Here is a 26,541-nt window from a genome sequence, read left to right as displayed (position 1 = left end):
CTTTGGTGTAATTTTTGGTCTTTGAAATAATGAATGAATTTCTAAACCTCATGTGTGGTCTTGGTAAAACTAAAATTTTACAAATTTGATTGAATTGTTGAATTGCTTCTTATGTAACATTTGCATTACCGTCTGCGATCGCAATTTTGTTCACGACATTAAAATTTTGATTACATTCATCACTCTAAATCAACATCGATTACAATTGTATAAATTGTATCTGACTGTGATCTATAATATTAAGGACCGTCGTGCGATTGTGGCTGTAATTTAAAATCTCGGTTATTTATTGAGTACTTAAATTTATGAAATTGGTGTCAAGCTAATCCTTTCTACGAACTGAATTGAGATTTAAAAAAAAAGACTAAAAATATTATAAAATTAAAAAGTTTAAGGACTAATTAACACAAATAAGTAAATTCATAGTGCAAGTTACTTGTATAGAATAATTTCATAGTTAGAGACTGATAATTATAAAAGTCCAAAAATATTCTTTGTTAGTTTGATAAAGCTATTGAGAGAATATTATTTCAGGTATTGTGGTGACAGCATATTATTTTTCCACCAAAACAGTGAAGTGGGACAAGTATTACATTTTATTTTATCCTTTGTGCTAATGGAATGTGGTAGCTAGAGAAAATATAGCTTTCTAATTTGGAGAAGATATTGGAAGAGCAAGAATTTAGGATTTTAAAATGAATACAAAAAATATAGATTAACATTCTCCATAGATTTAGATGCTAAGAAAATATAAATCAATGTTAACCATATGTTTTACCACAAAACATGGTATGAAATACATAGAAAGAAAAAAAAATAGAGAGATCATTTTCATTTTTCACCACTTTTTTCTCCTAGCCTCCCCATGAGAACCTTAACTAAATTTTTGTTAAAAAAATTTAAAAAGTAAAAATAAAATAAAAAATATGTTAGTGAAATTGAGATCAAATGGCAGTTGCAAAAGTATTTGTTGTTTTAATTTTGTGTTTTGCAATAGTTTATTATGTTGATGCTGGTCCAAGAAGAAGGCCAGTTGCTGGTCCTGATATCTACAAAGGTAAAAATGTAGCAAAAGATTCTCTTTCTCCTGGAGAGAAAGTTGTTAATGTCATGAGCTTTGGAGCAAAACCTGATGGAAAATTTGACTGCACTCAGGTAGTTTATATAGGATTTTTACCTTTTGGCTAATATTTCATAACAAAAATTTTTTTTTAAAAAATCTGGCTAATCATATTGACTTCATATTTGATTTGATATATTGCTTTAGGCTAAAGTTTTGTTTGGAATAAACAACGATAAGAATATTAATAGATAGTGTTTTTATTCTCTATTGTCAAATTTGAAGAAATGTGACACACTTTTACAGAAATTGGCAATTAATTCTTTATATAAGAAGTATTTGTTCATGTAGTGTACAAATCATGTGAAGATAATGTGATCATGCTTGATATTTTTCAAGATGTCAATCACAATATTCAGACATTTTGAATATCACGATTGGACTGATTTGAAATTTGGAATCAAAATTTAATTACTGTCAATGGTAATTTCATTTTTTCTTTATATTTTGTTGCATGTTATTTTATGGAGTGACCATGAATTAAAATAGGAGCATTTTAATCTACAAATTTTTGTAAGATAAAGAACATGTTTGGTTTTGGGTAGAATTCTGTTATCTTTAGTCTCAAGGCACGGTAAGAAAGAAGCTAGAATTGTCACCAGGGAAGCAAGAATGTTGTGAAACTTTAGGATATCTAAGCAAAATCCTTAGTCCCTACAAATGTTTTAGGATTAAAACTTCAAAAGATGACAAATCCAGATGAAGAAACCAATAGTCCTAGGCCTTTCTTTTCATCTTATGTAGTAATGATATAATACCAATCAAACATTCAAGATAATAATTATAATATAATAATAATAACAAAAAGACAATTTTATAGTACCGACATTTCCAATCGAAAGTGGATTTCACTGTTTGACACGTATTGGTGTCTAATACCAAGACAACACTAACACCTTAATTATATTCAATTAATTCATTTTTTTCAAATTACATGTGAGTATGTGTGCTTCATAACAAGAAGAAAAACATCAAAACCAATGTCAAAAATCAAATTCTTTTTTAATATTATCTTAAACTTTAGGATTTTAGCCATTAGTAGACGTTACAACCAAAATGGGCCTTATTTTTAGTATTAATATTTTGTTTAAATCCAAAATGGGCCTTAATGGGTCCCATTACATGCAGGCTTTCATGGATGGATGGAGAGCAGCCTGCAAGTCCAATGTTCAAGCAAGGCTTCTAATCCCTCAAGGCAGATTCCTTGTTTCTTCAATGTTCTTTGCAGGCCCATGTCTCACTCCAGAGCCCATAACAATCCAAGTTGTAGGCACAGTTGTGGCAACAACAGATATTAGTGAGTATGAGAATGGTGAATGGCTCATGTTTGAAGACATAGCTGGTATTAAACTTATTGGTGGAGGTACTTTTGATGGTCAAGGTAAATCTGCATGGGAGTTTCATCAAGATTGTGAATCTGACCCAACCAATACATGTGTTAGGTCCCCTAGTGTAAGTTTATATACTTTTCATCATTTAAACATATTTTTAGTCTTTATAAAATTACGACCATTCAAATTTATTCTCTATAAAAAAAAAAATTTATTCTTTTAGTTGTACGATACAAAAATCGTGTTTTTAATCTCGACTGACGAACTGAAATATGTAATTTTTGTTTAGAATATGAACTAAGAATGGATAAAAGTTTTATAAAAACTAAGGTTGAATGATGGTTATTTTAGAGGAAATAAAAACATTGTTAATCTTTTTATAAATTCGAAGTGAAGAATTAAATTTAAATATTTTTTTAATGCAATTTAAATATAATTTTAATAGTTTTTCTTATTTAATCTATATAATTTTCTTATTTCGTTCATACAAAGTCAAAAATTATAATCTGTACTCTTTGAAGTCACATTTTATTATAAAAACATTGATTTGATAAACAAATATTTATCAATACATATCAAATATGTTTAATATACATTTATTTATCAAATCAACGTTTTTGTAAGAGATGTGATGTCAAAAATAAATTGTTGTTTTTAACTTTTTACGAGGAAATTAAAAACAAAAATTTGCTGAAATTAAAATAAAAAAATACAATATTTAGAATTATGAACAATTGGATACAGTTAAGGCAGTAAATGAGTATTGTACATTTTGAAATGCAGAGCCTTTATTTTAATAAAGTGACCAATGGAGTTATACAGAACATCAAATCTGTTGATCCAAAAGGGTTTCACATATTTGTGACTAATTCTGCAAACATTAGACTTCGATTGCTTAAGCTGAGTGCACCAGCTACCAGCCCTAATACTGATGGTCTTCATATAAGCCATTCAACAAATGTGAAAATATCAAAAAGTAGTGTTGAAACTGGGGATGATTGTGTCTCCATGATACAAGCTGTCTCCAATGTTACCATCAATAGACTCAAGTGTGGTCCAGGACATGGTATAAGGTAATTTAAATTGCTGCATACTTTTTTTTTTATAAACATATGGGTGACAGTGGAACACATAAACCATGATTAGTATTAATGAATTATTAACTTGTTAAACAAAATCAAAATTAGAGCTTTCAAATAATTGAAAACACATTTTTTAATATAAAATTTATTATTTAGTTACTTTGTTAGTATTTTCTTTTAAGAAAATATAAGTGATTTAAAATAATTACATGTAGTGATGTCGTGTTGAATACAAAAATATCATTCATAAAAAATGTCAGAATTACATAATAATATTATATAGACAGAAAGAAAACAAATAACATTAGAAATTTAATTTTTAAACTTAGAGATTATTTTCAGGCAAACAATTATTTGTGTTCTTAAATGTTTGTGACGAGGTGTTATCACTATAGTATTTGAATGTGTCGAATTTCAAACACATCTCTAAATATCATTTTTGTTAATAATTTTATAGATCATATCAGCTAACACGACATACATTTGATTATTAAATTAAATAACAAAAAACGTATTTAAAAACTGAATTTTTTTATCAAAAGACATATTTAAATATATTTTCTGCTTAATTACTATCTATACAAATTAAATCATAAAACATATAAATAAATAACTTTTTGAATGTTACATGGAAATAGTAAAATGGTGATAGTTAATTTTGTTAACTCTTCCTATGTATACATGGTAGTATTGGAAGTCTTGGAAAGTATCCGGATGAGCAAGAGGTGAATGGAGTTAGAGTCAAGAGCTGCACATTAACTGGCACAACCAATGGCCTAAGATTTAAAGCATGGCCAGATAAGTATCCAGGTGCAGCATCAGATATCAGTTTCACTGACATTACAATGGAAAATGTTAAAAATCCTATCATCATTGATCAAGAATATCAATGCTCTCCAAATTGCAAAAAGAAGGTTTGAATGTTTATACTTCTCCTTCTTTTTAATTCATTCATTACAATATATGTGTGATTCCAAAACAAACAAATAAAATAAAATTTTGTATGTGATTAATACTATCTTAAACGATTTGAATTCAATCAATTCTTCGTTTTGAGATATTACATGAATATGATAATATACAATAAATATTTAATATTTTATTCGAAATATTAAATTTCTCGTCAATGAAGGTTAAGTCTAACAGAAGGAACTAGATTCACGACGTGGTGAATTTGAGTTTCAATTTTCTCTAAAACAGATATCCATATTTAATATTCGACACACCTCGAATATGATTATCTCTAGTCGAAGGAACCTATAAAAAAAAAATTCAAATCTTTCGTCATATATAAACATAAAGTTACTAGTTTATTTTAGTCTAGAATAAAATTGACACAATATTGCCAGCCTACATTTGATTGAAATCGATTTAGATATCCAACCTAATTGAGATTATATTTGTTTATCCTCTTTACCTTTGGCCCTTCCAATTTTGAATTTTGAAGAATGCAAATTTAGACACTAATTTTTTCTTCTCTTCTATGCAGCCTTCACTTGTAAAGATAAAAGACGTTGCTTATACAAATATAAGTGGAACAACAACTTCTCAAATTGCAGTGGACATGAGGTGTAGCAAGCAATTCCCATGTCAAAATATTAAACTTCAAAACATAGACCTAAAGCTTGGACCCACCCCTGTTGGCTCTAGATGTGCCAACATCAAACCTATCTATGTTGGCATACAAAGACCACCAGCTTGCCCATAAGTGCTTAAATCATTGAAATTATTACATGCATTTTACTATTGAACCTTATGAGGAAATCATGCAAGGGGAAATATAAGAATGCATGGTTTTAAAATCCCCAATAACTAGAAGCATGAATTTAAACCTTGCTACTTGAATTCGGCCGGAAAATAGTAAATTATCGACAAAAATTAAAAATAAATAAAATAAAATTGGTCTCTAATTTTGTCTTTGTATCTTTCACCGATGAAATTAGAGACAAATTTTATATTTTTTGTCGTTAATTTAACTATTTTTTAATGATTATTTTATTAGAACAAATATTTTGAACCAATTAGAATAAGCTATAGTGGTATTTTTCACATGCTAGGATATGATATGATATCATATTCGACCCACTTTTAGAAGACTTTGTTAACCATCTTTTGTTTTTGTAGAAAGCAGCACTTGTATAAAAAATTAGTGACTTAATTGATTTTGGATTTGTTAGCTTTATGTTTTACGTACAAATACAATGTAAAGAAAAATAAGTCCTAAGTGATGTTTTACCTTTTTCCCTTTCTACCGGCCCATTCAACCGCAGCCATCAGAGACTAAATCTGAAGGGGGGGTGTTGTTTCAAAAAGTTGGGCAAGGAATTCATGTACATTAATGAATGATGAGAGTATAATGTATATTATGTGAAAATGAATGTTATTCTTGATTTAACTAGTTTTACCTAAGTAGTGGCATCAATTTGACAATGACATCAAGATGTGTAGTTGTTGTTAATTAATCCTCATACAAAATATGCCGTATTCTAATGATGGTTGGTACCGTGTGTATCACTATTTAAATTATATTTGTGGCTGATATGATAACTTAATTAATCAATCAGATTAGTTGAACTGTGAAGGATACATTTTTTTTATTAAATTGGTATTAATTGAGTAATTTTCTTAGCCATAAAATTTAAAAAGACTGTTAACTTATATTTTTAGAAGTGTTGTCATTTGAATTTTGAATAAATTCTACTCTACGGTTAATATTTGTCACAAAATATATATAATATACAACGTCTCATTTATAATATTTATTTGTTTCATTATTTGTCTCTTTATATTTATCCATATGGTACTATATATAAGAAGAAAAAATAATTTTGAACAAAAAAAACCACAAAAACTAAGGAGACTCATTTAATACGTTTGCTTAGAATTTTTTTTCTTATAGAAACCTTGACATTAAATGTTTTCACAACCACTAATGTGATTAATGGCATTACTAGTAAAAACAAAAGGGTATATAAAGACATTTAAACAATAAATATATCTTAAAATTTTTAACTTTTTTTTACTACTTTTGCCCTTAGTTATAAGCACTCGGAAATAACTATCCCTTAATATAAACTCATTTTCAATTTATTAAATATATTTATTATTATTTCAATTATAATCTTAATTAATACTATTAATTTATCTTAAAATATGAAAAATTATTATTGAATACATCAATACACAAATGACATTTTAATTATTTTTCTATACAAATAAACACATTTATTACCCTACAAACTTTTCTTAATAAGAGTATAATTTGCGAAGTCTACAAACTTTTCTTAATAAGAATATAATTTGCGATAGAAGATTATATTTAAAGACGGAGGTAGCATATTTGAGACCCAAAAATTCTTGCAATTTTTTTATAAGGAAAACAAAGATAATACGAATTAAATATTAATTACTTTTATGTCATTAATATATCTTTATTAATTAGGTTTATAATAATTGTGTGCAACGTAAATGAGACACTTATATGGTCTACTTGACAAGTCAAAAAAATGAGTTTATATAGCTTATAAGCTATAAGACTTGATAACAAACATTTATGAGTTTATAAAGTTTTCTTTTAATTTTTCCCTTGTCATTGTAACTAAAATCTTTTTTTACACTTTTTAATTTATTTATTATAATTTAAAATAAATCATTTAAAAATGTTTAAAAGTTAAACAAATAATTTTAATAATTAAAATTTCAAAGTAAATAATTTAAAATAATTTATTTATTATAATTTAAAAAAATAAGAATTATATCAGATTAATAAATAATTTATTTATTATAATTTAAATTTTAAAATAATTAATATTTTAAAGTAAATAATTTATTTATTTTAATTTAACATAAATAAAATAGCTAAATAAATAAAAATATATCAAATTGATAAATTTTAAATTACTACTTTTAAAATATTTGAAAAATTAATTAATACAATTTATTTTTAATAAAAAATGTCATTTTATATTTTTTAATTAATTAACCTGTTAATTTTATCTAATATTTCGATTAACTTAACAACTATAAATATCAACTAATTGTATCAAACCTAGCCATAATGAGATGGAGTAATTAACTATATAAGCCATAATGAGATGGAGTAACTATATCTTGTCACAAAGTTCACATTGCAGAAAGTAAATAAAAGGTTTAAATCTAGAAAGATTCAAGTGCCGTGATTGTTTTACTCTCTTCATGTCATAATAATTAATTTATGACTATGGTTGTTTCCTTGCCTTTTTAATTTATATCACATCGTTTTTTTTATAATACTCCCATTCAGTTAGTGCCACAACAAAGAAACTGCAATGCACCATTACAAATGTTGTAGCTGTTCCTAAAATTTGCATAGTAGTAACTAATAAAATTTATGACAGTAAATTAATTCATGTAACATTCAATACCTTTATGTAACATCCAATGTTTCCAAAATGAAGTTCAGCATAATTCAAGAAACTATAGATTATAAATAAAAACAGATGAAGAATTTTTAGCTCCACAGTTGTACCAAAGTGCAAATTATCATGACATAGTTGTTAATTATTATATAAACATAGTAATAGTAATTTCAACAGCAGTGTCCAACAATGAAGAATATATTGCCATTAATCATAAGTATAGTATTAGTTTATACACTTAGTTCTCAATTTGGCATAGCATTTTCAAGGGCTTCAACAACTTTAGATATTACAGTCCCATTTTCCAGTCCTTCTGATGCCTCGGCCGAATCGCCTGTGCCGGAGATCAGTCCTTCTGCTAGTTCTGCTGAATCTACTGAGCAAAATTCAACACCATTAAGATATTTTGATGTAACTCTTTATGGAAAAATGGATGATGGGAAGATAGATAGTAGTTTTATATGATGGAGGACATTTTCAATGATTAATAACTTCTTTTTATTTTTGATGTAGTTTGACAAAATAAAACTAATTAAATTAGTATAGCTTGAAGAAATAACCATAATGTGTTTCAATGTTTTGATTTTAGTACTAATGAGTTAAGGACAAATATATTGTGTAATCAAATTTTGAGTACTTTTGACAATAGAATCTGAATGAAGTTGGTACATTGTTTAATAGACTAAATTGATTGATGGTCTTTAATATTATAGGGTCTACTTTTTAATCATTAAATTGTGAAAACACTTAAATTTTAAGCACCAAAATGATAATTCAATCAATGAAAAAGTGTTTTGTAACTTATTTAAAACATTTCTTAGATCGGTGGAAAAGGTTAATTCATTGGATGAGAAGACACTTGATGGCCATCTATTGAGTCTAAAATTGAACATAGAAGAAAAACCAATTTAAGTTGACACTAATGCTATATATTAATATCCATTGTGGTTGAAGTCTATTAATGGAGTAATATTTCTCTTAATTAGATGCTCATATTGTCATACATAGCAATGTGTTAGAAAAATGATTAAAAAAAAAAAGCAAAATTGTATCCCATGATGCCATGAAATAGAGGGCTGCACATTTTTCAGTGCAACACTTCATACCAATTAATCATAAAGTTTATTTAATTTGTTATGGTGAGACAATCTACTTAACTAATCAATATGTTATGAAATAGCAATAGAAATTAGAGACAAAATCCATCTCTAATATGTACACTCATTTCAAATTATGATCAAAACGGTGATGAGGTGAATTGCATCATATGTTGGAACCCGGAAAGTTTGCTATGTTTGAATTCTGAATGAAGTTCTATATATTATGAATCAAAGGAGTAATAAAAACCACATTTGCTTCATTGGATGATATACAATATGATATATTATAGATATGATGAACTTCAAATTTTGGTTATTTTTTATCTCCAAAGCTTATCAAACTATGTTAGTCCTGTAATCCTACAATATAAGTCATTTAGCAAATGACACGTAATTTTAACAGTTAGTTTTGTTGATTCTATAAAATAAATATGGCTCTTTTTTTTTTTAAGTTATCATTCATTACCACCATTTATAAATGCTATCGGAAAGTGAGATTATGATAATTTAAATAAAAAAATAAATGTAAAAATTTGTTATCAAAATAATTTATACCATGCTGAACAGAAAAAGTATTTTATAATTCTTTTATTATTAGAGTTAATTTTTTACAATTATTTGGAATTAGACTCATTAAATAAGATATAAGATATTGGTAAAAATATGTTTGTACTCCTTTAAATTTAATTTAATTTCCTTTTATATCCTATAAATTTTTTTATAGACAGATTTTAGGATAATTTTTTTCTTCAAGTTTTATCAATGACAAACTTTTATGTTCTTGTTAGAATAGTCAAATAGAAGAAAATAAATTCTCTACAATGTATTTGGATGAGATAATTTTTTTAGGGAAAGTAATATTTTAAGGGAATTTAAATCATTTAATGAAAATTATTTTATTTGAATAATAAATTTAGAGAGTTTTTAAAATGAAAGTATTTTACGAGGTATTTTATCAAAACTAAATTTAGAGAATTTCAAATACTATCTAAAATTTAAAATTTTCAAATTTTCTCTTTACTTTATAAAATATGAATCATGAAATAGCCTGTATAATTTTTCTAAACATTCAGTTTTGACCTTATATATTTCAAAATTTATATATTAGTTCCTATTTTATTTATTTTTTTCAAATTGATCCTTAAAATTTTTCAAATTTTGTAAATTGGCATCAAAAAATTTGCATAATAGTCCATCAACTTTTCCAACTTTCAGTTTTTGACCCAAAGTTAATTTTCATTTTTGCCTCAAATCTTTTGAAATTGCCTAATTTCAAAAGAACAATTCTTTTATCCAAATAACAAAATTTAGAAATGAAAGAAATTCAATTGAAATATTTGAATTGTTTAAAATTTAAAAGTCTTTAAATAATCCATTTATGTATTTTTTTTACTGTTGGCTTTTTCATAAGTTATCTCTAAAAGTAATTCCATTTGAGATGCATTAGATACTAATGACATGTTTAATGGTCATGATAAGGAGGATATGATACATTTATTTTATCATACTCTAATTGTTTTGTTTGATGCACCAATTTGAATAAGATACACTAATCAAATTTTTTAATCATATCCTACTTGGGTCTTATTTTTTAATATTTAATTTAAGATAGGTTAAAATAATCATTTTCCATTATAATAAAGTTTAAGAAAAAATTTCTCATTTCATTTCTCTTCCCCAGACACATTAATTTATTTCTCCCTCTCCACCTTCACTTGTATGTATTCCTCTACCTCTCCCTCTTCAGCGTGTTGTTATTTTTTCCCTCTCAATTGTCGCTCTCATCTCCCTCCCCCTCTCCACTACCGCTCTCCTCACTGTCACACTCCTCTCCTCCTCTATTGTTGCGATCTCCCAAAGTACTGTTTTTCTCTCTTTTTTATATTTGTCATAATTTGTTTTAATTTTCTTATTGTGTAGATGATATAATTTTTTGATTTTATCTGATTTTATGATTATTTTCTATTGGGTTGAAATTAAGTTGATTTTCTCTGAATTTATGATTCATCTTATTTTATATTATTTTCTATTATTGATATTGGGTTGATTTTATAATTGTTGATGTTAGGTTGATTTTCTCTTTTTCATATTTGCCCTGATTTTTTCTGGTTGCTTTCTGATTTATTTTATTCTACAACCTAATAAAAGTTGTTATTGTTTTCTGATTGTGTTCATATTGAAATGTTGAAAAAATAGTTTTATGATTTATTTTATATTTTGAAACATTTTCTCACAATATATACTTTTTGATCATTAATAATATATGTTTTTTGCTCATTAGTAATATATATTTTTTCAAGTATATAAAATTATTTTCATTTCTTTAGTATTTTTTGTTTATTTATAAATAAAATATATATATGAGCGTTATTTTGAAAGAAAAAAAATGAAATAGATTACAAGAAAAATTTTGTCGTTTTATCATAATATATATCATATCATTTGGTTATTTATTGTGTATCAAACACTAGATATGATAAACTAATCTTATCAAAATCAAACAGATGATATGATAACTAATTATCATGTCCATATCATATCATGTCTATATCCTACTCCTTATCCTATCATGTCTCTATATTATCTTGTTCATCCAAAATTTTGCTTTTAGTTCCTATAAAAAAAATATTTTAGTCACTATAAAATTATATGATACAAGCAATTTTAGTCTTGTTGGAACGTCAACGTATATTTTGGAATGATTTTTTGCATTCATGTTTACAATATTATTAAAAGTTTCTTACAATAAATGATCTCAAAATCTTGTTTCTAAACACATGCTTTTGTTAGTAAAAAGAAAGTCCATAGTTAATTTTATTTTGAGTTTATGGTGTTTAAAAATTCATATTTAATCCATTTCCAGTTTAAAAAATTAGAAATTTATGGATGAAATTTATATAATATTTTAGACTAGTATGAAAAAAAAATTCAAAATTTAAAAGTTGAAAGACAATTAAAAAATATATTTCATTCTAACAAGAATTAAAAGTTCTTGTAAGATGATTTTGTATGGACTAAAAAGATAATTTTTTTCTAAGTTGTAAAATCAAAATTTTATATAAACTATACAAATATTCAATCGTGTACCAAAGAATTCATTCAATCCATCAATTAACAATTTTTAATAATTGAATATTCAATTCATCTATTATTGTAATACTAGTTTTTGTATAAATGTGTTACTCCTTCTATTTCACAAGAATTATCAAATCTGTAAGAATAATAATTTGTCCCATAAAAAAATGTCACTTTTAGTTTGCAATGCCATTTCAATTTCTTTTTTTTATTTCACTTTTATTTAATATACTATATATATATCTCTCAATTTATTATCCTTTTATTTTTTTATTTTTTTATAATTAGAGTACATTAATTAATTAATTAATAAGGATAATTTAATAAAATAATTATTAATTCAATTTCATTTATTATTTTTTTACTATGTGTAAAATGATCGAATATAATAGTTATTTCTATAAAATGATGGAATGTAATAGTTATTTCGATACAAAGTAATTATAATTTTGATAAAAATAGATGATATATAATACATAAAAATAATGGCTTTTTATTATAAATAAACAGTTGGTGGAATTAAAATCATCATAAGACCATATTCCAAATCAGATAGATTAGAATTCCGTGCGGTGACAATGTATTATACATTGAAACTGTTTGATCAAAATTAAATAATTCAAAATATAAACATAATTTTAAAATAAAATGTAATTAAAATTTTATATTAAAACATATACAGTTGGTGTTAATAAAGGATTCTTAAGAATGTGGTATAATAAAAACTTGAGAGGTAGGAGGACCACTGGTAGATGCTTTCATTTGCAATATTAATACAAATAATTGCGGCTGATAAAGTATCTTCCTCATAGGTATGTGGCTGAACACACGCTTATATGCAACTTGCGACAAATCTATTGTTAAGATGAAACAAAGAAATTAAGGGAGAAAACCTTCGAAGTGTGTAATTCATTATTATGATAAGAATCTTACTACTACAAAGCTACGTAGTAGGGGACCTCTCCAAAGGTTCTTTGCCGAGATCCATGGCGGTTGGGGTTTGATATAATCATATTGTGCCTACAAAATATGACAACGCTATCAAAATATTGAGGTCATTTATATTTTCCTACGTGGACACCTATTTTTTTTTATACTCTTGATGGTTGATTAATTACGTATGAAAAAAATTATAATTTTTCACGTGATTTACAGTTTATCAAATTATCAATTTAATTAAAATTTTGAATTTGAAATCTGTTAATAAAAAATATTGTACTATTGGAAAGTTGTATCCTTAAAATTACTGTGAATTTTATTAAATCTCGTTAACTATAATTGTGTTGAAGTTTTAAGCAAAATGACATGGAATACATGTGATTTTTTCAAACTTAAAAACGGTTCAAATGAACTCTAAGGATATACTAATCAACTATATATTTCACATTAGAGATAACTAAGGATCAAGAAAATACGATGATAGTTTAGTTTGTAATAGCTGTCTGCTTCCTTAAAGCCGGTTTACATTGGCCATTGTAAGCAGTTTTGTTTCATCCTTTATATATATATATATATATATATATATATACACCATTTGCATATATATATATATATATATAGCCTACATATATGCGATGTGAAAGATTCGGCAACATCTTTGTTTTCTTCTGCCAATCCATTTTCCTTTTCATTCTTTTCATTATTTACAAATCTGTATTTTAGAAAAATGTGTACTTGTATCCACACGGTGTATACATCTAAAGAAAAAGATAAAGAGATTGATATAATAAATGTAATATGTTGATTATGTTATAAGAAAAGAAACATAAAAAAAATGAGATATTAAATAAATATTTAGTAACATTATATACATGTATATAATTATTGTGTATTTTATTTTAATTAATTATGTTTATCATAAATAAACCCTACAACTTAATTATGATAGATACATAGTACAATAGTTTTGAAACCAATAGATTTAAAAAGATACATACTTTCATGAGCATATGTTATGCTCTCGGTATAAGGTATCATGAAAGCACTTGTATTTAACTAATTTGTAATTTCTAATAGAGAAATTAAAATTAAAAATCAATCAAAATAGAGGAGTCAAAATTATAAAATTAAAAATAAAAAAATTAAAATAAATAGACTAAAAATGCATTTAAGAATTAATTTTATTATTATATACAAATTTATACGGATATACATAAATTTTTATGTTTCATCTCGCTTTGTCACATTATATGTTGAATAGTATAATATGTTATCTTTTTGGAGGTCAACGATAACTTGGATAATGTTGATCTGATAATAAGCACACACGAAAAAATCGTACCTGAATTTTTGAAGTTCATCTCCCCTACACGTGAAGAGATGAATATTTACTTTGTTTTTGGTTGTGCAATAAAAAAATTAAGTTAGAATAAATTGATTTCCTAAAATTAATTTTCGTTAAAAAGTTAATTAAAGATAAAATAATTTATCTTTAGATATATTCATATGAAAATAAATTAAATAATAAATAATTTAAAAATCAAAACTAAATTTTAATTATGAAAGATAAATTTTATCTTCAACTCAAAATTAATTCTAAAAACATAATTAATTTTATTTGAGAAATCAAAATCAATTTTAAATTTCTGGAATCAATTTTAAATTTCTGGAATCAATTTTACTTTCCCTAAAATGAGAATTAAATATACATCATAGTTACCTCTAAGTTTATAAAAAGAAATAAGTCATTTTGTAAGAAATAACGGTAAGCCACGTGGCCAAAAGTTAGTCTTGCTAAATTTTTTGTCAAATGTCATATGCCTCTTGGTTTAAAGGCACAAATGTCAAAAAATCATTTCAAAATCTATTATTTCTTTTAATAACAATATATATTTTGTTCTATCATCACAATATAATTTCAAAGGGTGCTCTACTGTAATCTTTAGTTCCTTTCGAACTCTGAAACCATAGACCCCTTGTTTCTAAGGCCATTGTTCCTAAGACCTTCACAAATTCCTAAGGCCATTGTTCTAAACTCAATTTTGGAATTGCTTCTACAAACCACCCCTTGTTACTAATTTCTCCAAATTACAAAATTATCATACATAAATGCAATAGCCTGAAGTGGACTACCTATCTGTAGTAGATCCGACACAGGCTGCATCAATAAAAATAGCTAAATTCTTATCATTATTTTTCAAAGAATAGCCATTTCATGTGGTAACATTTAAGTATCTTAAAATTCTATTGACAACTTCAAGAAGTTATTCATCATAAGGAAACTGTATAAATTATCTGACAACATTAATGGAAAAGCCAATATCAAGATTATTATGAGCCAAGTATATGAATTTCCAAAATAACCTCTAGTATTTTTCAGTATCGATCAAATTGTCCTATTTTGTCTAGTGTTGGGACCATGGGGGTATCATTTGGCCTACAACCGCTCATTCTTGTTTCCTACAAGAGAACAATGGCATACTTTCATTAAGAAATTGTTATTCTTTTGTTTTTTCTTGCCACCTTCATGCCAAGAAAGTACTTTAGGGAGCTCAAATTATTGATCTCTAATTATGCTACCAAGTTTTCCTCTTGTCACTACATTTTTGTCCCATAATCTCTAGTAAAACTATATCATCGACATAAACTATTAAAATATCCATCTTCTCATCGGAGTAAAATTTTGTGAACAATGTATGAATTGTTTTCCCTTGATTGTGTCTCTGTCTTTTTACTACATGCTACTGCAATTCTACATTCATCCCATTTGTCGCTAATATATGTACTACATTTTTTACCCTAAACCATAAGACATGCATGTGAAAGAAACTTGAGATTATCCAACAACATGAACAAACATAGGAGTAAATAAATAGAAAGAAACATGAGATTATCAAAATAGTGAGTTGTACCTAGCAATACGAACAATTGATGACGGTAGAGGCGAACAAGTTGATGATGATTGATGACATAAGCGATTAGGTTGAAAGAGGCAAACGAGTTTAAAAGGTGAAGGTGCTAAAAACACAAAAAATGAAGGTTTGAATTGTATTTTCTATTTTTAAATAAAACTATTTGTTTTTCTTACAAAGATCAATCTTTATTAAAACATTCAACTTATTATTGAAAGAGGTTTAGCGAGAGTAAGTTTGAATCATAAACAACAACAAAAGTTGATAAATAAAATAGACTAAAGAGACATAGAGATTTTTATATTAGTTCACAACAACATGTTGCTACCTCAATTCTTCCCCTTACAGAGCTATTTTGCCTCAGTACAATCGAGAAATTAATCCATTATTTCCAATTAGTAGTTGTACAAGTATTATTTACCTTGCCTCTTCATGCTTTAAGTATTTTTCTATAGCCTCTTCAGGCTTTCGTTCCCATAACCATTCTTTGACATACTAGAATCCTATCGTTGAGGGTCATGAGGGTCATTGTACCTTTTCAGGTACCTCTTTGAGGAAGAGAAGGTTGTTCCATTATCGGGCTGATTTATATTGGTTCTAGTTTGTGTTTGAATTGACACAAAGTTTGTTGTTATGATTCTAACTCTCATTAAGATGACGTTATATATTCAATCATATACCAGTTCAAGTGTATGAAAATGCTTTGGCTGATTTAGATCAATTATAGTAACTCTCTATTGAGAGGATTTTTTATTCCTGTTTTTTGATATGTTCTTGGCTTTTCCATAATTACATTTTCCGTTGAGTTCTGATATCTGGTTTCACGTTTTTTTTTATTGATCCATTTCATTTTAAATAAAAGGAGGAAGTTTATGTTGAGATGTTTTCGTTAGAGGTTCTTTAGAGTATGACATTTGTACTTTAAGGTCAAACCTGTGTACTTCATTTTGCAGAAAGACAATATGTACCTTTATGAATTTTAGTAATTGAACCATTGAAGATAAATCTATTCATTCAGATTAGAACTAACTCCTAAAAATCACTCCTTAGAATATGTATGACAATTGGTGGAATAATGGATACGAGATCAGAGGATAGAACAGTCAGAGTATTGTCTTATAGACCATCAAAGGCAACAAGTTCTCATAGGATGTATATTATCAGAGAAAATAGATCATAGGTGATTATCAGAGAATGCGCCCAAACAAATGGTATATTAATCAGAGATTGTCTTGTAGATCATTAACTCTTATTAGAGTATTGACTTTTTCATAGGAATTTAACTTCGTCAGAATGTTTCGACTTTCCAAATACATTGACTTTGTCATAACGTTGACTTTCTATAGATGTTGACTTTATTAGAGGATACATAAATGTTCAGAGTCAAATGTTTTATGTGTTTATTAGTGTTGGATTTTGATCCTTTGATTCCTAATTTTGACATAATTAATAATTCAACAATGTTCATACAATACATGATAAATCTAATATTTGAATTGAGCAAGATTTCAGGAACAACAATCAAATCCTACACACTTGGAACAGGTTGCTTGAAACACAAGAAATCAACAAAAGTTGACTTTTGACTAAAGCAAATCGATTGGGAAATCGATTTCATAACAAAGGTGTAAGGAAACACAACTGTTTGTGTTGGTATAATCGATTGGGCAATCGACTGACTGAATTAGAAATTGAAAATGCACAAGTCAGTGGCACCCCAGTTTTGAGGGTAATCGATTGACAAATCGATTATACAATTCACAAAGTAAACCTGATTGAAATACATCGATTGGGAAATCGATTGGATAAGTCACAGTGGAAACCCAGTTTTAAGGGTAATCGATTGGCAAATCGATTACTTAAAAATCACTTGCAAAATAACTTTTCCTGTGACATACAAATCGATTGGACAATCTATGTTGTAATATTTCAATCAAGTTAAATTTGGTCGAAATCGATTGGGAAATCGATTGAACCAAATCCCAGGTAAGAACGTTTTCAGACAAATACATACAAATCGATTGGCACGTCGATTAGTATCAAAATAGCTGAGTCACTGACTTAAACTCAATCGATTGGCAAATCGATTGACAAAACCTTTTGAAAACCCAGTGAACTCTGAGCGTGTGACCAAATCGATTTTAAGTATTTGTTAATCGATTATGAAGATTTGATAAATCGATTATGGAATCGATTGATATGTGTTTCAGTTTGAACATAACATCTGCAATCGATTACGAAATCGATTCATATCAGTCTTAACATAATCACTGAGAAATGTTGTTTAAAGAATCGATTGGTAAATCGATTGGGTTATATAGTTTCAAGATTCAAGAAAAACAAGACACACGATAATCGATTGGCAAATCGATTAGACTGGTTTATCACTTTACGAAATCGATTGGTAAATCGATTGATTAATGTGTTTTTCAGAAACTATATAAACTGTCTTCAATCTGTCTTTCAATAACATGAATGATAATAACAATGATATCAATCTGAAATATACATTGAATATTCTTGATACACAATAACACTTGGTTAATACATTGAGATTACTTTTTCAGATCAAATAGAAAAAGAGGATTATCAACAATCAAAAAGATAGCTGGAAAAGTGATCTTGAAAGACAAGGATTCTCATAAACAAATCTTTGATATCCAGAATTGTGAGAAGCCATTTTGACCAAGATTGAAGACTACTTTTTGTTCTTTCTGTATTCTGTTTGTAATAATTCTTTGAAACAAAAACAAAGCGAGAAAATCCAGCTAGAAACTGGTGACTACTTTCTTGGGTGAGAGTGCTCAACAAGAAAGAGTTGTACTTTGATTCTGTGATAGGTTGCTGAGTATCTACAAGGATCAGAGGGTGATCAATAGGAAAGAGATCATTAAGATAGATAGGTTTCGGGGAGGAAACTGGACAATCTGTAATTGATTCTTTCTATTGGAGAAGAAAATCTGAAACCCGTTTGGATTTGCAGGACTGGATGTAGGTTGTCAAGTGGACAACTGAACTAGTATAAATCCTTGGTGCAATCTTCTCTAACCCTTATCTCCTTTGATTTACTATCTTGATATATCTGTATATGTGATTAAAATTATATGCATGTTAAACATATTCTGTAATAAGTAATATTGTCTAATCTGATAATTTGACTTGTATGCATCTTGATTAATCTCATATCAATCTAATAAAACTTGCTAATCTTGTATGCCACAATTTAATTTCCGCTGTGTGTATGAAATTGATTTAACTTCATAAAGAACTGATACATTCTGATATATTCCGCTTATTACGAGGTCATATATACCAACAATTAGAGGCAATGGCAGTCACTTGCTCGTCACGCTTGTCAGAGGCAGAAGAATTTCTGTTACGCTTGTCGAAGGCAAAGGCAGAAGAAATCTTGTTACGCTTATGTAATAGAGGTAGAGGAACATAATTCAATTGGGTTTATCAGAGGCAACCGAGGTACTACATTGCTCACATTCTAGAGCAAACTGAAGCTTGTGACAACACGGGTGCGTGTCACCAGACTTTATGTTGTCAAGCTGAAGTAAGACTTGGTTTCTTTTGCCTTTGTTTAGTCATCAGATGATAGATCTTTATATAGCGAGACATGTTTTGTTGTGCTTGTTTCCACATTATTTCTTTTACATTTTGCTCCAATTGAAAATCTCAAAGGTACTTGTAATATAGGCTACTTTGAATAGTTATTATCATAATTTTTTCTGCAATATGCGCACTTAGCATATATAGTTAGAGGATAGTTGTACTTTATTTATATGTATTTGTTATCATCAAAACATTAATCAGATGATTGTATTAAAAAATACTTTTGTACTAACAAAACGAATGGATGATGATTGATGAATTTGAATTTGAGAACGGTGAAAGCAATGGAGTTTGAAACGGTGGAGGCAATCAGATTTGAAATGTTGAAGGCAATCAAGTTTGAAACAGTGGGGACAATTGAGTTTGGGTTGAAAAAACAATCGTGTTTGAGTTCATTGGATTTTTTATTGAAAAAAAAACAAGGATTTAATTGATATAATAAGACTTCAGTTAGCATAAAGAGAGAAAGAAAAGCTGAGACATGTTAATTTTAACAGCGCTATAAAAAATATAAGTATTGACTTTAATATTGCATATAATATAATTGCTATGTTTTAAGCACTTAAATATTGAAAGCAAGAACATTTAAGTGTTGACGCTGTTAATTTTAATAACGCTTACACAAACGATTACTATGAAAAATATAATTGTCAACTTTAATAACGTTTGCATTATAAGCGTTATGTTATATTGTTCGTGTAATATTTAATAGGATAACTAAAATGCTATGAAAAATTAATTTTAACATAGTTTTTATTCTATCAAAAGTATTGAACAAATATTTGTTACACTTCTGTTAGAGAAAATAGGAATATAGATTTTATTAGTCATGTGTTTCCTGAATATATTTTAGGTACAATTTTGAATAATAATACAATACATTAATTATAATTATTTTATATTTATATTTGTAAAATCTTAATTATCTCATGTGGTACTTTTGTAGTCTTATTCATAATAAATATTTTTAAACTATTAATCAATCAAACAATTTACATTAATTTTTTTATAAAAAAATCAATACATGGTCAAATGAATTTAAAGTAATTACTTTAGATTTGAAATAAATAAATAAAATTACTTTAAAAATAAGAATCCAACGGACTTAATATTAAAGAGTTTTATATTTTTACACATGTTTGTTAACTACGATAAAAGAGACATGATATCATATTATATGTTCTTTTTATTATTTTTAATAATTTTTTTGGATGCCGTAATTATTGGGTTAGGATTTAGGAATATCAATATAATTTTGATGTCTTTTCCTTTTGTTATTGTGCTTTATTAGCATTATAACTAAAACAAAGTCATAGTATAATTTGATATTTTAATTTATCTTATGTTTTCCCTAATAAGAAAACGGCTTCCTCGTACAAAATATTATGTAAGATATTAAAAAAGAATTAAAAACTAAAAATTAAAACAAATATTTATATTATAAAATATAAAATATTTTAGATCAATAATCTATTTAAAAATAAACTTATAATGTCTAATTATTTAAAATCTTTAAATATCTGAAATAATGTCTTTTTATAAATATAATTGTACACATTTCAAATGAGATATAATATAAAAAAATAGGTATAATATTTCATATAAAAAAAGCCTTTAAGTCTAAGTACTTTCATCTCACCCCATAAGTTTTTATTAAATATCATTATATGTTTTAAAATAAAAAATAAGTCATATGTTATTAAAATAAAATCAGTATCTTTCAACTAAACTCCAAATTATCGATATCTCATTTTTCTAGAATTTAGAGGATTAAGACAAAAAAGAAATACTATAATCAATAAAATAAAATATTAATCACATTCAAAATATAAAAATATTAAATACTTAATCAATAAATGCATTTAATATATATATATTAAAAATAATATAGTAATTGTTGATTGACTAACACTCTTATGATATTAATTATGATTAAGACTCAAAAATATATATTTATTATTAATTTTCCTTTTAAAAAAAGTACTACTCACATTTAAGGAATTTTTTACCACTTTGTTTGATGTAGAGAAATTTGGAAGGCAATGGTTATTAGAGGATATATTTTGAGTAATTGAAATATCTTTATCATTTAATAAACCTGTTCTTTTTATTTTCTCTCTTATCAACAACTATAAAATCATTTTATTTTTTCATTATTATATTTTTTTCAACTTTCTTTTCAAATTCAAATTAAATATAAGAGATTGGTGTGTGAATATCATGTATTTCATGTTTTGTATTTGTTGTTTATATCAAATGAATTGTAAGAGGTTTGTGCGCGAATCTAGCATATTTCACGTTTTTTGGGTTAATGAGTTTGAAATTTTAACGCAGGATTTTGGTATGCAAGAAACGCTAAAAATTAATAAAACAGTTAAATAATCATATCACTGAAAACGAGCTTGTGTCATTCATACATGCTTTAAAACGAGGTAATGAGTGGTTTAACAAGTCTAATTTTAATTTTCGAACGTTGGGTTTGTTATGTAATAACCGTCAAAAATCAAATAAAACAACGGAACAATAATGTCACTGAAAACAAAGTTTTTGCCCGTATAGACAAACATGAAACCAAGGTAATGAGAGATTTAGCGCGATACCTATTTACGAAAGTTTACCTTAATACTTTGGGTTTAATATATATATAGAAGATTGTGTATTTTAATAAAAAGACAAAAATATCATTTCTTATTAGGTCTATTTAGCTAATTTCATGAGTACTTTTTATCTTTTTTTTTTACTTTCTACATAATTAAATACATTTACAAAAAATATATAGTAACTTTTCTACTTCTATTTTCTCTCATGGCAAATAATTAATTTTTATTTGTCATTTTTTATTCTTTTTCTTTAACAAACCAAATTATAAGACTTTTTCCCCTCTTCTTTATTATTGTTTCTTTCCATTTCATTTTTATTTTACTTCCACTAATGAGGGGTACATTGTTGACCATAAATATTATTTTTCACTATTTTATTTACCTCTAATTTTTTAATCTAAAAATAAAAAATTATCTTCTCAAATTAAGTGTTCCATTTACAATATTTATTTATCTCAAATTACATGTTTATTTACAGGTTAAATAGCGCTTGCGGTCCTTTAACTTAATTTCAGTTAACGTTTTGGTTTTGTATCAATTTTTTTCTTCTTTTAATTTGGTCCTTTATTTTAATTTTAATTGATAATTTGATATTTTATGTTTTAAAATATCAACAATGTTTTTTTTTTTACAAAAATTCAAAAAAATCATTAAAATTTTCAAACAAAACTCATAAAATTAATTATCATCTTCAATATAATACAAATTTCATCAAATTTATAACTTAAATATTTAAATAAACTCATATTTTCATTCTTTATTTGATGAATTTGATGTTGTTGGAGATGAAAATATGAGTTTATTTACATTTGAGTTATGCATTTTATGAAATTTGCATTATATTGAAGATGATAATTAATTTCATGGGTTTTATTTGAAAATTTTAATCAATTTTTTGAATTTTTGTAAAGAAAAAGATAACATTGTTGACATTTTAAAACGTTAAAAATCGAATTGTCACTTAAAATTAAAATAAATGACTGATTTAAAATTAAAAAAAATAAATGACTAAAATGAAATTAAGTTGAAGGAGTGTAGTTATTATATATTTAGCCTTATTTATATTACAAGTAAAACATTACTTTTTCTCCAATTAATATATTTTCTTTTACAACTTTATTAATATATTTTTATTTATTGAGTATCTCAATTTATTTAATAGGTTATAAATATAATTACTTTATCATTAAAATTAATACAATAAGTGTAAAAGAAAATATAAAATGAAACATTATTTTTGTTTAAAACTGTGCATAAATAAAATGAAACACTAATTACGTGACGGATGGAGTTAATAACTCTAGGCTTTTTGTCAAAATATAAAATTAATATGCTAAAGGGGTTAATTATGGCTGAAATCAAGGATAACATAAGCAGAGTTCATTCATTTATTCCAAAAAACCAAGTGGCCCCACACCCACACTCCCTCCCTCTCTCTACAGTTTATTTTTGGCACCATACGTGCGTTATATTGAGTGAGGACTATCTCAATTTTTTTTTCATTTCTTATTATCAAAATTTTAAAAATATAAAATGTAATAACATAATATTTATTGAATTTAAATATTTATTATATATTAAATTTTAAAATAAAATACAAGTAAAAATAGTAGTTGAACAATTTATATATTTAACTAAAAATTTAATTTAAATATATTAAATTATTATATTTTTTATATTTTATTTTAGAGAAATATAGTAAGCAAAGAGATAAATGAGAAATGAATTGAGAAAATAGAGATAAAATTTTCTCCATTATATTACAACCATACTAACCAAAACCACTCTCAAACACCGTCTTTCCTAAAACCACCAAAAAGTTGCCACGTAAGCAAACCCTCACTCTCCACCGTCTGATAAAAAACGAACCCTCTATGATTAACAATTTGAGTGGGCCCAAGAAAGTGTAAGTGTAAGTGATAAGCAAGCAAGTGGAGCCTCTATATATAAATCTAGATACACTCCTTCTATCATATTCTCTCACATCATTTTCTATATTTTATTTTTTTTCTTCTAAGAAACTGCGAATATGTGTGGAGGTGCTATCATTTCCGATTTCATTGGTGTGAAGCGTGACCGGAACCTTTGGTCGGAGATTGACCCTTCCGTTGATCTACTTGGTCTTGGTTCTATTGCTGCCGCTACTTCCAATGAGTCATCACCACCACTTTGTAACTTGCCTCAATTTTCAGACAAAAAAGGTACGTTACCTACCACTATCACTTTCTTGTTTTTGTTCTAAGGTTGTTTCTTTCCAACTTTTTTTTGTCAACAAATTTTCATCATTGTTTTGCCTTTTTTCGGTGATTTCTTCATGATTTGATAGATTTCATATTTATTCTTGGTTTATTTTTTTATTTTTTAAATTATTACTTAGAACACCGAATATTATGATCTTATTTCATGAAAAAATTTGAGTTTATATAGAAAAATTGAAGAAAAAAATTAAATTAATTTTTTTTATTTTGAAGCTTTTAATGATTTTTAAAAGAAATTAGAAATTTTTTCTTTAATTTCATTAGTTGTATATGTTAATTTTTTCTCTCTTATTTTTCAAAACATCCATTATTTTAATTAATTTTTTATATAGGACGTCACTTTAATTAGAATCATGTTGATATCCCAATTAAATTTGGGTTTTTATTTTATAAATTTGAATTTGGTACATGTACTAGATACATGGTTGGTGTAATTTGTTGAAACGGGTTTTAGGAAAGTTCAAGATTTTACTATTTTTGTATGATTAAAAAAGATTACTTTTACCAAAATAAAAATTACTACTTTTTGACATTAAGAATTAACAGAGATGTCATTATTTGTTTGGTCACGTTTTCCTATGTGTTAAAAAAGAAAGGTTAAAAAAGTAAATTTAATAACTTTATACTAAAAAAATAAATACGTGATCGATCAAATACAATATGTTCCTATCAGACATGATAAAACTGAAGATACTTCGAAAATACTAACCAATTGAAAGCTTTTTTAATTTAATTAATTTTGTATTTTGTGTAAAGTAGGAGTATATATTTGTGAGGTGTCACGTGATGATAACGCAATAGAGTACTGTTCTATTTGTATGTGGCAGTGGTAGCATGTGACAAGGAAGAGAAGAAGAGAAGCGTGGTAACTGTAGAAAAGGGTAAGAAGAACACTGGAGGAACCCGGGCCCGTAAGAATGTGTACAGAGGAATCAGACAAAGGCCTTGGGGCAAGTGGGCCGCTGAGATAAGGGACCCACAACAAGGTGTCCGTGTCTGGCTCGGTACTTTTTCAACAGCTGAAGAAGCCGCTAGAGCTTATGACGCCGCTGCTAAGCGCATCCGCGGTGACAAGGCCAAACTCAATTTCCCCGATGCCGCTGTCACCGCTTCTCCGCCAGCGAAGAAACGCTGCCTCAGCCCCGATCAGGCTAGCTCTCAATCTAGCTATGAGCCCATCGGGCTTGGCGAGGGAATGGATATCAAGGACCAAATCTCACAACTTGAATGGATCCTTGGCTTAGAACACGAACTGCCTCAGGCCCAAGTTGAGGCCCAGCCCAAGCCCACATCTGAGCCCGCCCATTTTACCCTACCTGATGCTGCTGACTGGGACAACAGCTTTTTGGATTTGTGGAATCTTGAAGAAATGGTTATGCCAATGAGTAACATGATTTACTAGGAAATTACAAAAATGAAACACTTCGGTGTTTTATTATCGGTTTAGTTATTAATTACTATGTTTATTTTAAAAATTTGACTGTATAAACTATGTTTTTATGCTTTCTTCGTTTGTGGTGTTGTCTCCTTTGGTTGTGTCTTGGACGGTTGGATGATTGAACTTATATATGCTTTTTATGTATGATTGTGAATATGATTATTAGAAATAAAGTAAGGTGTATTAGACTATGTGTTTTGCGTACGTCGTGCATGATTATGTTTAATTATGGTTATTTGTGCGAGTGTTAATATGTGGCAAATAGTGATATTTGTCGTTTATGAAGGGTGTGATATTTGTCGTTTATATATGAAGTGTGTTTAACAAACATTGGATTTTGATTGTGATATATTGGATGCATGAATCTGATATCTACTAAAAGTTAGAAGAAGATTAATTTGTTATCAATCATGTACGATGTTTTAGTTAATTATTTATTTAAGCCAATTTGTTAATAAGTTATTACTAGTGTGCATGTACACACTATTATCAAAGAATAATCTTGGAGTTGGTATTGTTAAACAAAATAATCTTGGAGCTGGGAGTGCCGTCATATAATATAGTAAGCAAAAGCGACCCCATGAAGAGCATTTTTGTGAATAATTATCTAGTTTTTAAAAAAATTATGATAGAAAAATAAAGTAAACGATATGTTTGCTTTGTCATAGATT

The 26,541-nt window shown here is 26.8% G+C and overlaps 2 protein-coding genes across 2 annotated transcripts; both read left to right on the top strand.

Annotated features, from left to right (window-relative positions):
• Positions 1–831: 831 nt before the first annotated feature.
• On the top strand, positions 832–5,241 carry LOC101505482 (exopolygalacturonase-like). Its single transcript, XM_004487765.4, has 5 exons — positions 832–1,155; positions 2,249–2,572; positions 3,235–3,524; positions 4,222–4,447; positions 5,023–5,241. Exons 1-5 carry the CDS (start codon positions 949–951, stop codon positions 5,239–5,241), a joined length of 1,266 nt encoding a protein of 421 aa, XP_004487822.1. The 5' UTR covers positions 832–948.
• An 18,902-nt stretch (positions 5,242–24,143) lies between these two features.
• LOC101505168 (ethylene-responsive transcription factor RAP2-3) lies at positions 24,144–26,061 on the top strand. Its single transcript, XM_004487764.3, has 2 exons — positions 24,144–24,375; positions 25,260–26,061. The coding sequence occupies exons 1-2, from the start codon at positions 24,204–24,206 to the stop codon at positions 25,832–25,834; spliced, it is 747 nt and encodes a 248-aa protein (XP_004487821.1). The 5' UTR covers positions 24,144–24,203; the 3' UTR covers positions 25,835–26,061.
• The last annotated feature ends 480 nt before the right edge of the window (positions 26,062–26,541 follow it).

The sequence above is a fragment of the Cicer arietinum genome, chromosome 1 (assembly GCF_000331145.2).
Source record: "Cicer arietinum cultivar CDC Frontier isolate Library 1 chromosome 1, Cicar.CDCFrontier_v2.0, whole genome shotgun sequence".
In the NCBI taxonomy this organism is placed as follows: Eukaryota; Viridiplantae; Streptophyta; class Magnoliopsida; order Fabales; family Fabaceae; genus Cicer; species Cicer arietinum.
This window is presented reverse-complemented; position numbering and strand designations above follow the sequence as displayed.

Excerpts from the sequence above, each read along its gene's own strand:
- LOC101505168 (XM_004487764.3), top strand. The coding sequence starts at position 24,204 with ATGTGTGGAGGTGCTATCATTTCCGATTTCATTGGTGTGAAGCGTGAC. Across the intron at positions 24,376-25,259 it reads TCAATTTTCAGACAAAAAAG|TGGTAGCATGTGACAAGGAA; the intron begins GTACGTTACCTA and ends TGTATGTGGCAG.
- LOC101505482 (XM_004487765.4), top strand. The coding sequence starts at position 949 with ATGGCAGTTGCAAAAGTATTTGTTGTTTTAATTTTGTGTTTTGCAATA. Across the intron at positions 1,156-2,248 it reads GAAAATTTGACTGCACTCAG|GCTTTCATGGATGGATGGAG; the intron begins GTAGTTTATATA and ends CATTACATGCAG. Across the intron at positions 4,448-5,022 it reads CTCCAAATTGCAAAAAGAAG|CCTTCACTTGTAAAGATAAA; the intron begins GTTTGAATGTTT and ends TCTTCTATGCAG.